The sequence below is a fragment of the Mugil cephalus genome, chromosome 15 (genome assembly GCF_022458985.1).
Source record: "Mugil cephalus isolate CIBA_MC_2020 chromosome 15, CIBA_Mcephalus_1.1, whole genome shotgun sequence".
Lineage (NCBI taxonomy): Eukaryota > Metazoa > Chordata > Actinopteri > Mugiliformes > Mugilidae > Mugil > Mugil cephalus.
Window position 1 is genome coordinate 25,072,296 of NC_061784.1, and position 11,249 is coordinate 25,083,544.

Below are 11,249 nucleotides of genomic sequence, written 5' to 3' on the forward strand. Positions count from 1 at the left end.
ACATCCGTCTGAAGAAAACGTTCATGTTGAATCTGATCACGACACAAACACCAGTAACAACTGACTCATATTATACGTGATATAGTAAATACACGACTAACAAACAATAATCAGTAAATTTGATGATTTATTTTAAAGTTGACTCACTCTGATGGAATCATAAACTTTTTATTTATTTATTTACAAAACTAAATATTAACAGGACACAAAAATAAGAAGAAACGAACGAGAGTGACTTCAAAGACTTTTATTATTTGTTGTTTGATTGTTGTCATTTGTTGTCGTTGTCATTTATCATTTTTTGCTGTCGTTTGTTATTTGTGTGTTGTTGTTGTCATTTGTTTGTTGTTTATTGGTTGTCGTTTGTTATTTGTTTGTCGCCATTTGTCGTTGTTTGTTGTCGTTTGTTTGTTGTTTATTGGTTGTCGTTTGTTATTTGTTTGTTGTCGTTTGTCGTCGTTTGTTTGTTGTTTATTGTTTGTTTGTACATGACATCACTGACTGGTTCGGTACCAAAGGATTTATTGCAGATAAACAAACTGAGCAGCTGAGCTCTTATTTCCTACTGACATGAACGCAGCACAGCTCCTATTTACATGTGCTTCGGCCAATAAGGCGGCGGCTGGAGAGTCGGCCATCTTGACTGAAGCAGGAGACTGCGTGGCGCTGCCATTTCTTCTTCTTCTTGGTCTTTAATCGTACTACTGGTCACTGAGGAGTCCGCCCCCGTCCATCAGCTGACTGGTCAGGACCTATGGAAGTGTTGGACCTCTGGAGGCCCCGCCCCCAGCACTAGGAGGTGGCGGCCTGTTTGCTGCGGAACGTTTCAAAGAACGCCATCATGCCCTTCCTCACGCCGCTGCCGCTCCCCTTCACCATCCTCGGCGCCATCACGACGCCGCCACCGCTGCCATGGTGACGTGACGTGAGGGGCGGGAAGGCGGCGGCGTCCATGGAGTTGGCCCGTTTGACCTTCGACGGGGTCGCTCGCCACGATTTGGACCTCGGAGGAGGAGTCTGAGCCACGAGACACTTCTGGTACTGGACCTGATGGAGAAAGACTGTTAGAAAGAAGACCAGCAGGGGGCAGCAGAGGAGGAGGAGGAGAAGAGGAGGAGAAGAGGAGGAGGAGGTAGAATGAGGTAGAAGAAGAAGAAGAAGAAGAAGAAGAAGAAGAAGAAGTGACATGATTCTGTGTCTGAGTCATTTCCCATTAACATGTTTTCAGTTTCCTGTTCTATTTATTTTGTTAAGTTCATTGGTTTCCTGTCTAGTGTTACTTCCTGGTTTCTCCTTGTGGCTCCGCCCATTAGTTTCACCTGTGTCCTCTTTACTGTCTCCTCCTGTGTTCTCTGCTGTTTTATCTTCATGTCTGATCTGTTTTCTCCTGTGTTCATGTCACATTGTGTTTTCATTAAATCCTCATTTAATAAATAAGTTTCCAACAGCTGCCTCATAACCAGCAACATCCGACAGGAAGAAGAAGAAGAAGAAGAAGAAGAAGAGGTAGTAGAAGTAGTGGGAGTAGGACCTGGTCCAGGAGTTGGACCGGGTCCAGGAGGAGGACCGGGTCCAGGAGGAGGACCGGGTCCAGGAGGTGTCCTCACCATACAGGCGGCCTGGACGGCCTCAGACAGGATCCCAGCGTGAGGTTCACACCAGAAGACGTGACACTGGAACTGCTGCGTTCCTCCGTCCACGATGACGGCGAAGGTGTGACTGTCATGGCCGACGCCCAGAAAGGTGAGGAAGCGAACCTGGCACTCCCAGCAGGGCTCCTCCCCCTCCTATCAGAGCAGGAGAACAGCAGAGGAGGTGAGGAGGAGGAGGATATGTGAGGAGGAGGAGGAGGATATATGAGGAGGAGGAGAGGAGGAGGATATATGAGAGGAGGAGGAGGAGGATATATGAGAGGAGGAGAGGAGGAGGATATGTGAGGAGGAGGAGAGGAGGAGGATATATGAGAGGAGGAGGAGGAGGATATGTGAGGAGGAGGAGAGGAGGAGGATATATGAGAGGAGGAGGAGGAGGATATGTGAGGAGGAGGAGAGGAGGAGGATATATGAGAGGAGGAGAGGAGGAGGAGTACCGCTCCTTTCCACAGAGACAGGACCGTATCAGTGACGTGAATCACCGCCTCCTCCCACTCGTCTCTGTCTCTGGAGTTCATGATGCTTTCAATGGCTCTGTTCAGCACCTCCATCCCTGCACGATACAACAAAACATAAATATAATATAATATAATATAATATAATATAACATAACATAACATAACATAATATAATATAACATGGAGGTGAGGTGGTGGTACCCATGGCTCTGGACACCGGGAGGCTTCCGATGTACTGGACCTCGAACTTGTGGACCTGCTGCCTCACGGCCTCCAGGAAGTCCACTGAAAAACAAGAACGAGGAGGAGGATGATGAGGGGAGGAGCAGGAGGAGGAGCAGGAGGAGGAGGAGCAGGAGGAGGAGCTGATGGACCACGGCGGACTCACCTTGTCTGGGCAGGTCTTCAGGTGAGATGCTCTCCATGGTCAGAGAACGGGACGGCCTCATCAGCGCCTTTTCAGACATCATCTACGCAACAACACATGTAGCATAGCATGCTAACAGGCTAACAGTAGTAGTAGCATAAGTAGTAGTGGTAGCTAACAGCTAACAGACGTGGCTAACCTTGGAGCACATCTCGTAAAGTAGATAGTGTAGTAAACAGGCTATAAGACGTGGCTAACCTTGGAGCACATCTCGTAAGAAGGTAGAAGGATAAGTAGTAGCTAACAGGCTAAGCTAAGGTGGGGGCGTGGCTAACCTTGGAGCACATCTCGTGCAGCGCCGTGGCGATGGCTTTGGCCGGAGCATTGCAACGAAACACGTGACACTTGAGGACGCAGCTGTCCTTGTCCCCAGCTACGAAGGCAAAGTCCCTGAACACAACACAAACAAACACAACTGACGTCAACACGTGACACAGGTCAAGAGGAGGCTGGAAAGGAGGCGTGGCCAAAGGTTTACCTGTCCCTGCCCAGGTGTGAGGGGGCGTGGCAAAGAAACAGAGAGAGTGAGAGTGTTAGCGTAACAGGAAGGTAAACAAACTGAAAGGTGAGTTTAATGTCTCAGCATGCAGGAAGGAGAGAGCTGGCAGAGCCTAGCCTAGCTTAGCCTAACTTAACTTAGTTTAGCCTAGCTTTGTTTAGTTTAGCCTAGCTTAGTTTAGCGTATCTTAGCTTAGCCTAGCTTAGCCTAGCCTATCTTAGCCTAACTTAACCTAGTTTAGCCTAGCTTTGTTTAGTTTAGCCTAGCTTAGTTTAGCGTATCTTAGCTTAGCCTAGCTTAGCCTAGCCTAGCTTAGCCTAACTTAACTTAGTTTAGCCTAGCTTTGTTTAGTTTAGCCTAGCTTAGTTTAGCGTATCTTAGCTTAGCCTAGCTTAGCCTAGCCTAGCTTAGCCTAACTTAACTTAGTTTAGCCTAGCTTTGTTTAGTTTAGCCTAGCTTATCTTAGCATACTAACTTAGCTTAGCGTATCTTAGCTTATCCTAGCTTCGCCTAGCCTAGTTTAGCCTAACTTAGCCTAACTTAACTTAGTTTAGCCTAGCTTTGTTTAGTTTAGCCTAGCTTATCTTAGCATATCTTAGCTTAACCTAGCCTAGCCTGGCTTAGCCTAGCTTAGCATAACTTGGCGTGACCTTACCTAGTTTTGCTTTGCTTTACTTTGCCTAGCCAAACCTAGCCTAGCCAAACCTAGCCTAGCTTTGCCTAGTCTAATCTAGCGTAGCTTAGCTTATTTTAGCTTGGCCTATCTTAGGATAGCCTAGTTTAGCCTAGCTTAGCTTAGCAAAAGGACTGGAAGCAGGGAGAATCTGTTAGCCTAGCTTAGCATGTTCAACAGTTTCAATGAGGCAACAGGAGAATCTCTCAACACTACGATTCCCATGAGCCTCAGCTCTGTTGCCATGGAACCCAGCACACGTCTTTCATTAAGGTGAAGCTCTGTGATTGGTCCTGACAGCCTGCTCTCTGATTGGCTCACCTTCCATTGTTGCAGCCCACCCCCCAGACACGGATGTTGACGATTGGCTGACAGTGGAGGGGGGTGTGGTCTAAGGGGTCCAGCAGAGTCAAGGTGTCCTTCTTCAGGACCAGCATCATCTCCTGACCCTGCAGATGGACAGATGGACAGATGGACAGGTGGACAGGTGGATAGATGGACAGGTGGACAGGTGTCTCCAGGTGTCTCACCTCCCCAGAGGCCTCCAGCCTGTCCCTCTGCTCGGGGTGAGACAGCTGCTGGATGACGTTACTGACAGCGAGACTGCTACGACCGGGGGACATGTCCTCCTCCTCCACCTGCAGCCAGCCCAGAGACCGCACTGCAAAACACTGAGACAGGGACAGAGACAGAGACAGGGACAGAGACAGAGACAGACACACACACAGTCAGAGACAGAGACAGAGACAGACACAGACACAGACACAGACAGAGACAGAGACAGAGACAGGGACAGAGACAGAGACAGAGACAGAGGCAGAGGCAGAGACAGAGACAGGGACAGACATACACACAGTCAGAGACAGAGACAGAGACAGAGACAGACACAGACAGAGACAGAGACAGAGACAGACAGAGACAGGGACAGAGACAGACACAGACACAGACAGAGACAGAGACAGAGACAGAGACAGAGACAGACAGAGACAGAGACAGAGACAGAGGTTACCAGATGTTGTTGGACAGAAACCAGGACACAGATTAAATGTGGTTGAGAGATTAGAGCAGATTAAAATCTGACAACAACAACACAACCATGACAACAGTGTTGACAGCAACATTGTTGTCATGGTTGTGTTGTTGTTGTTGTTGTCATGGTTGTGTTGTTGTTGTGTGGTGGTTGTGTTGTTGTTGTTGTTGTCATGGTTGTGTTGTTGTTGTTGTCATGGTTGTGTGGTTGTTGTGTGGTGATTGTGTTGTTGTCGTTGTCATGGTTGTGTTGTTGTGTGGTGATTGTGTTGTTGTTGTCGTTGTCATGGTTGTGTTGTTGTTGTTGTCATGGTTGTGTTGTTGTTGTTGTCATGGTTGTGTTGTTGTTGTTGTTGTTGTTGTTGGTTGTGTGGTTGTTGTATGGTGGTTGTGTTGTTGTTGTTGTCATGGTTGTGTTGTTGTTGTTGTGTGGTGGTTGTGTTGCTGTTGTGTGGTGGTTGTGTTGTTGTTGTTGTTGTCATGGTTGTGTGGTTGTTGTGTGGTGGTTGTGTTGTTGTTGTTGTTGTTGTTGTCATGGTTGTGTTGTTGTTGTTGTTGTGTGGTGGTTGTGTTGCTGTTGTGTGGTCATGGTTGTGTTGTTGTTGTTGTGTGGTGGTTGTGTTGTTGTTGTCGTTGTCATGGTTGTGTTGTTGTTGTTGTCATGGTTGTGTTGTGGTTGTTGTCATGGTTGTGTTGTTGATGTTGTTGTTGTTGTTGTTGTCATGGTGTGTTGTGTTGTTTGTTGTGTGTGGTGTGGTGTTGTTGTTGTGGTTTGTTGTTGTTGTGTTGTTGTTGTGTGGTGGTTGTGTTGTTGTTGTTGTGTGGTGGTTGTGTTGTTGTTGTTGTTGTCATGGTTGTGTTGTTGTTGTTGTTGTTGTTGTGTGGTGGTTGTGTTGCTGTTGTGTGGTGGTTGTGTTGTTGTTGTTGTTGTCGTGTTGTGTGGCTGTTGTGTGGTGGTTGTGTCCTACCTTGGCGTCTGGCTCATGGTGTCTGAGGTTGTCCTCCATCCAGGACGTCCTGACAGAAACAAAACTACATTAATGGACCCAGGACGTCCTCACAAACACACAAACAGCCTCTGTGTGTGTGTGTGTGTGTCACTGCTGAGGAAACAGGAAGTGTCTCACCTGTCCCCAGGTGGTCTGTCCTCCTCCTGCTGAGACACCACAGAAGAAGAAGAGGCTGAGCGTCCCGGCCCGGCCTGGCTCAGGGGGACGTCGGGGGGCGTCCCCGTGAGGCGGGGGTGCTGCCACTGGGTGGCGCCGGTGGGGACGTGCCAGTAATACGTCCCCGTGGAGTCTCTGATCGTCCTCCAGCCGGACGGAAGGTCCGGGTCCAGCAGCAGGTTCTGGTCCGTCCAGATATTATCTGCAGGGACACACACAGCTGTGAGCGCCCCCACAGGCGGCGGCCGTCACTGCAGCCGGATACAACAACAACAACCTGTCTGGAGCTGCTCTTTGTGTTAGTCTGTTAGTCTGTTAGTGTGTTATTGTGTTATTGCGTTAGTGTGTTAGTGTGTTAGTGTGTTGTTTGTGTTATTGTGTTATTGTGTTGTTTGTGTTATTGTGTTAGTGTGTTGTTTGTGTTAGTGTGTTAGTGTGTTATTGTGTTAGTGTGTTATTGTGTTGTTTGTGTTATTGTGTTATTGTGTTGTTTGTGTTAGTGTGTTATTGTGTTAGTGTGTTATTGTGTTGTTTGTGTTATTGTGTTGTTTGTGTTAGTGTGTTATTGTGTTAGTGTGTTATTGTGTTGTTTGTGTTATTGTGTTACTGTGATGTTCTGTTGTTGTCCGTGTTGTCGAGTGGTTTCTATTTCAAAGCTACATCTGTTAGAATAGTTACTGAACTACTTCCTCTTTACAGTGACATTCAATCAGCTGTCTGGAAAAATATGGAGGAGGAGGAGGAGGAGGAGGAGGAGGAAGAGGAGGAGGAAGAAGAAGAAGGAGGAAGAGGAGGAGGAAGAAGAAGAAGGAGGAAGAGGAGGAGGAAGAAGAAGAAGGAGGAGGAGGAGGAGGAGGAGGAGGAGAAGAAAGGAAGAGGGAAAATGATGAAAAGCTGAAAGCAGTTAGAAGAAGATGAAGAGGAACAGATGATGAAGGTGATGATGATGATGATGATGAAGATGATGATGATGATGATGATGATGATGATGATGGTGATGATGAAGGTGATGATGAAGGTGATGATGATGATGATGAAGGTGGTGATGAAGGTGATGATGAAGGTGATGATGATGGTGATGATGAAGATGAAGGTGATGATGATGATGAAGATGATGATGATGAAGGTGATGATGAAGGTGATGAAGGTGATGATGAAGGTGATGATGAAGGTGATGATGATGATGATGAAGGTGATGATGAAGATGATGATGAAGATGAGCACTAGTGTCCGGTTGCTAGAGGAGACAACGTCCTTGACCAGTCGACCAATCAGAGGCTCTGAAACTAGACATGAGTTAAGCTCCGCCCCCATCAAAACTCACCTTCACAGCCTCCATGAATTTAATGAATAAGTCAACGACTAAAGCTCAGTTACTATTAGTCACATATTTACAGAGTTTTATTTGAATGTTTTCTCACTAAGCTCCAGTTAATGATAGAAACATTATTACTTTATTCATCATAATGAAGCTCAGGACGGTGAAAATGACTTTAATAACTTATTTATTTATTATTAATCAATTATTATTATCTGACTTATATCATTGTTCTGTAACACGTCTCATCTCACAGTTTGCTAGCTAACAGCTAACATTTGCACCATGACCTCTTGAGTCTTTCTAAACATGCTAGCTATAAAAACATGAGCCACGTTTTATTATTTCATTTGTGTTCATCTGGGGACGTCCCCCGGATACAGCACCTCCTTCAGGAGCACCTCATCATGCTAACACAGGCTAAAGCTAACATAATGCTAACACAGGCTAACGCTAACACAGACCAAAGCTAACATAATGATAACACAGGCTAAAGCTAACAAAATGCTAACACAGGCTAACGCTAACATAATGCTAACACAGGCTAACGCTAACAAATGCTAAAGCTAAGAATTGATGCTGCAGGGTGTTACATGCAGCATATCATGCTATCACAGGCTAAAGCTAACAGGTGATGCTAACACAAGCAAAAGCTAATATAGGCTAAAGCTAACACAATGCTAAAACAAGCTAACACTAACACAAGCTAAACCTTACAGGTGATGCTGCAGGGCACTACATGCAGCACATCATGCTAACACAGGCTAAAGCTAAGAGGTGATGCTGCAGGCTGCTACATGCTACATGCTACATGCGTCTCACCGTCATAGTTGACGATGATGATGGCCAACATGTAGTCCTTGCCCATCATGGCTCCGCCCTCCAGTCAGCTGATCTCAGAGGACAGATGTTAAAGTCAGACATCAGTCTAATTCTTCTTCTTTGTTTTATTTCTCTCTCTTCTTCTTCTTCTTCTCCTCCTTCCCCTCCTCCTCCTCTCGTCTGTATCTCTCTCCTCTCTGTCTGATGAAGGATGCTGTTTGTCCTCCTCCTCCTCTTCCTCCTCTTCCTCCTGCTGATGTCATCACTGCCCTCCCTCTCCAGCTTCACTGTAAAACTCTGCTCATCTTCAAGTTGTTTATTTGCATTTACTCACGTTGTGTTTTATTTATTTGGTTTTGTTTGTATTTATTTATTTATTTATTCATTCATTCATTCATTTGGTGATTTTACATCTGTTGCCCTCAGACATGACATAACCATACAGGCACGGGAGCAACTGTATGAAGGCAACAAAGAGGAGGACGAAGAGGAGGAAGAGGAGGAGGAGGAGTAGAAAGAGGAGGGGGGAGGAGGAAGAAGAGGAGGATGGGAGGGAGGAGGACATTTCAGTACAATAAATAAAAGATTGCATGAAAGTGGGAACTACTTGCGAGTATAAAAGTACTGATCATATTTGTAGATTTCACCTCAGATCACAGAAGAAATCAATCAACAGACTGTTCACTCAGAATTAGCATCATTACATATTAATCAGCTGATTCTTTAACTCGGCTCTGACTTCAATCACAAACCAAAACATTTCATCATTTTACAGTTTTCTAACCTGACGCTCTGTCACGTCACACTCTACGTGATCGCGTCACACTCTGCGTGGCCACGTGGCCCGGAAATGTTTTCACGCCCGAGAAATCGTGAAGCTCAAGACGCTTAGTTTAGGAAGTGGCAGCATCTGTCCTGTCAGAGTAAAAGCCTCAAGTTGTTATAAACGGTAAAAAAAAAAATAACAACATTGAGAACAAGACGAATTCTTGTTATAATTGCTATTATAACGGCGTTTCTTCTTCTTCTTACACATAAATGTTACAGGAAATTATTTCAGTGTTTCACTGCTTCATATTGTTATTCACGCAAATTAGAATAGATCATTTTTTTTTATATGCAAATAAAATAAAACCAAGGAACTAAAGCAATGCCAATCAACATAAATGCAGAAAATTGTCTAAAAAACTGAAAAGGGGCAGAAGAATAATCTTCAATCAGGTATTTTCTTTTGACAGTTTTCTGCAGCTTTGTGTAATTTTATGTTTTATTTTATTTAAAATACATTGACGCGGACGTGGTCGTCTTATTTTGAACTTCTGTCGGGACGTCCTGCTGCTAAACACCGCGTTAGAAGTAAAACACCACGGGACGTTTTAAAGGATCTAATTACATGTCGACTTGAATCAAAGTTTAACCTTTAATGTTGTTTTAGCTCGGGTTAGCTTAGCCGTTAGCTGTTAGCTGTTAGCAGAAGAAACTGTCGATCCAACATGGAAGACATGTACGTCAAACCAGGTCAGTCTTGATCCTCACTCATTAAAATGTTAATAATCTTCATTTAATGTCTAATAACCACAGATAACTGCTAAACTATCTGAACTATGTGAACTAACAAAACCGGAACTCCATTCTAAAGTCCACCAGGTTAATGTCAAACAGCCTGAAGACAAGAACTTTCGTAGTTTATTCGGTGTTAAAGTGAATTGTGTGTTAGTTCATACACAGACGCTTATATCGGGCTTATAACCACAGAGTTTTATGGCGGAACGGACCAGTCCTGGTCCTGATCATGTGTCCTGCTTCTGGTCCTGAATGTGACGAGTCATTGTTTCCCGAATTTTAAAACGGTCAAATAGTCTATGGAGTTTGGTGTGGGACTTTAGCTGACAGGTTCCAGACGTCCTGATCCTGATCCTGATCCTGATCCTAGTCGTGGTTGTGGTCTAGTCCGTGAGCTCCAGACCCCTGGAGAACCGGACCGGGTCAGGTCAGGGGGGCGGACCACTCAGAGTTCTGTGGTGTGACTGAATGGTTCCATGAAGCTCATTAATGGGTCAAATTAAAGTTCACATTCAGCCTTTAATTAACTATTCATTAGTCATTAATATATTAATTAATGTGTCTGTTGCCAAGGTAACCAGGAGCGGGGATGGAACGACCCCCCTCAGTTCTCCTACGGCCTCCAGATGGCCCGCGGACCAAAGAGGAACCCCCTGAACAAGAGAGCAGCTCCGCCCCCGGCCGCAGGTACAGGGGAGGGGCCTGCATCAGCTCATCTAATATGGAATGTTGCCTCTAACCTCTGGTCTCTGATTGGTCCCCAGGTCCAGATGCCCAACTTACAGCCCCTCCTATTGCTAACCCTATGGCCCCGCCCCCTTGTGGTATAGCCACGCCTCCTCCAAACCCAGGTAAGGAACATACTTTATTTATTAATAGAAAATGGAAGTTGTCATGACAACGACTGATGACATCTTCACAGCTGGACCTCCACCTGGCGGCCTGGCCACGCCCCCTCGTCACATGGGACCAATCAGAAGTCAGAGCGAGGCCAGCACCGGCCAATCAGAGCGAGAGCCTGATGTAGCGGCTGTGATGTCATCACTGAATCGAGCCCTGGAGGCCTGCAGACACTCTGTCCAGGTAAGACCCTGTCCAGGTGAGACCCCGTCCAGGTGAGACCTGTCTTTAACCCTTGACATGTCTCCAGGCTCAGGTGTGTAACGATGTGGCAAAGAGGCTCCGCCTCCTGGAGGACAGCTGGAGGACAGGAAGACTGAGCCTACCTGTCAGGAGACGCATGGCCACCCTGTCTCTGGGTAACCTGTCCACCTCTCTGTCCCCTGTCCCCCTGTCTGTCCCCTCAGGCCTCCAGTCTGTCTCATGTGTCCCCCTGTCTGTCCCCTGTCCCCTCAGACCTCCAGTCCGGTCTCTGGGACTCTGCTGATGAGCTCCATCGGTCTCTGATGGTGGATCATGTGACTGAAGTCGGCCAATGGATGGTCGGCGTCAAGCGGCTCATCGCAGAGACCCGGAACCTGAGTCCAGAGCTCCTCGGACTACTCCAGGAAACCCCAGCAGAACCATCCCAGGACCCAGCAGAACCAGTCCAGGACCCAGCAGAACCAGTCCAGGACCCTGTAGAACCAGCCCAGGACCCTGTAGAACCAGCCCAGGACCCAGACCTCCAGTCCTGACTTCC

At 46.5% G+C, this 11,249-nt stretch overlaps 2 protein-coding genes across 3 annotated transcripts in view; one reads left to right on the forward strand and one right to left on the reverse strand.

Annotated features, from left to right (window-relative positions):
• Positions 1 to 424: 424 nt before the first annotated feature.
• On the reverse strand, positions 425 to 8,275 carry apbb3 (amyloid beta (A4) precursor protein-binding, family B, member 3). 2 transcript variants are annotated; one of them, XM_047607580.1, is made up of 12 exons: positions 8,045 to 8,274; positions 5,866 to 6,106; positions 5,707 to 5,755; positions 4,240 to 4,380; positions 4,031 to 4,158; positions 3,016 to 3,021; positions 2,813 to 2,927; positions 2,499 to 2,580; positions 2,312 to 2,395; positions 2,090 to 2,205; positions 1,608 to 1,787; positions 425 to 1,047 (listed from the first exon to the last, which is right to left on the reverse strand). In XM_047607580.1, exons 1-12 carry the CDS (start codon positions 8,091 to 8,093, stop codon positions 793 to 795), a joined length of 1,446 nt encoding a protein of 481 aa, XP_047463536.1. In that variant the 5' UTR covers positions 8,094 to 8,274; the 3' UTR covers positions 425 to 792. The 2 variants fall into 2 exon arrangements, with proteins under 2 accessions (XP_047463536.1, XP_047463537.1); XM_047607581.1 differs by lacking the exon at positions 3,016 to 3,021 and having other exon boundaries at positions 8,045 to 8,275.
• Positions 8,276 to 8,952: 677 nt separating this feature from the next.
• Positions 8,953 to 11,249, forward strand: part of sra1 (steroid receptor RNA activator 1) — a 2,816-nt gene continuing 519 nt past the window's right edge. The window contains exons 1-6 of the mRNA XM_047607642.1: positions 8,953 to 9,562; positions 10,181 to 10,294; positions 10,372 to 10,458; positions 10,530 to 10,690; positions 10,758 to 10,866; positions 10,964 to 11,249. The exon at positions 10,964 to 11,249 is cut by the window's right edge and continues 519 nt beyond it. Coding sequence (XP_047463598.1) covers positions 9,538 to 9,562; positions 10,181 to 10,294; positions 10,372 to 10,458; positions 10,530 to 10,690; positions 10,758 to 10,866; positions 10,964 to 11,244 — 777 coding nt within the window. The 5' untranslated portion in view covers positions 8,953 to 9,537 and the 3' untranslated portion in view covers positions 11,245 to 11,249. The remainder of the gene's footprint in view (positions 9,563 to 10,180; positions 10,295 to 10,371; positions 10,459 to 10,529; positions 10,691 to 10,757; positions 10,867 to 10,963) is intronic.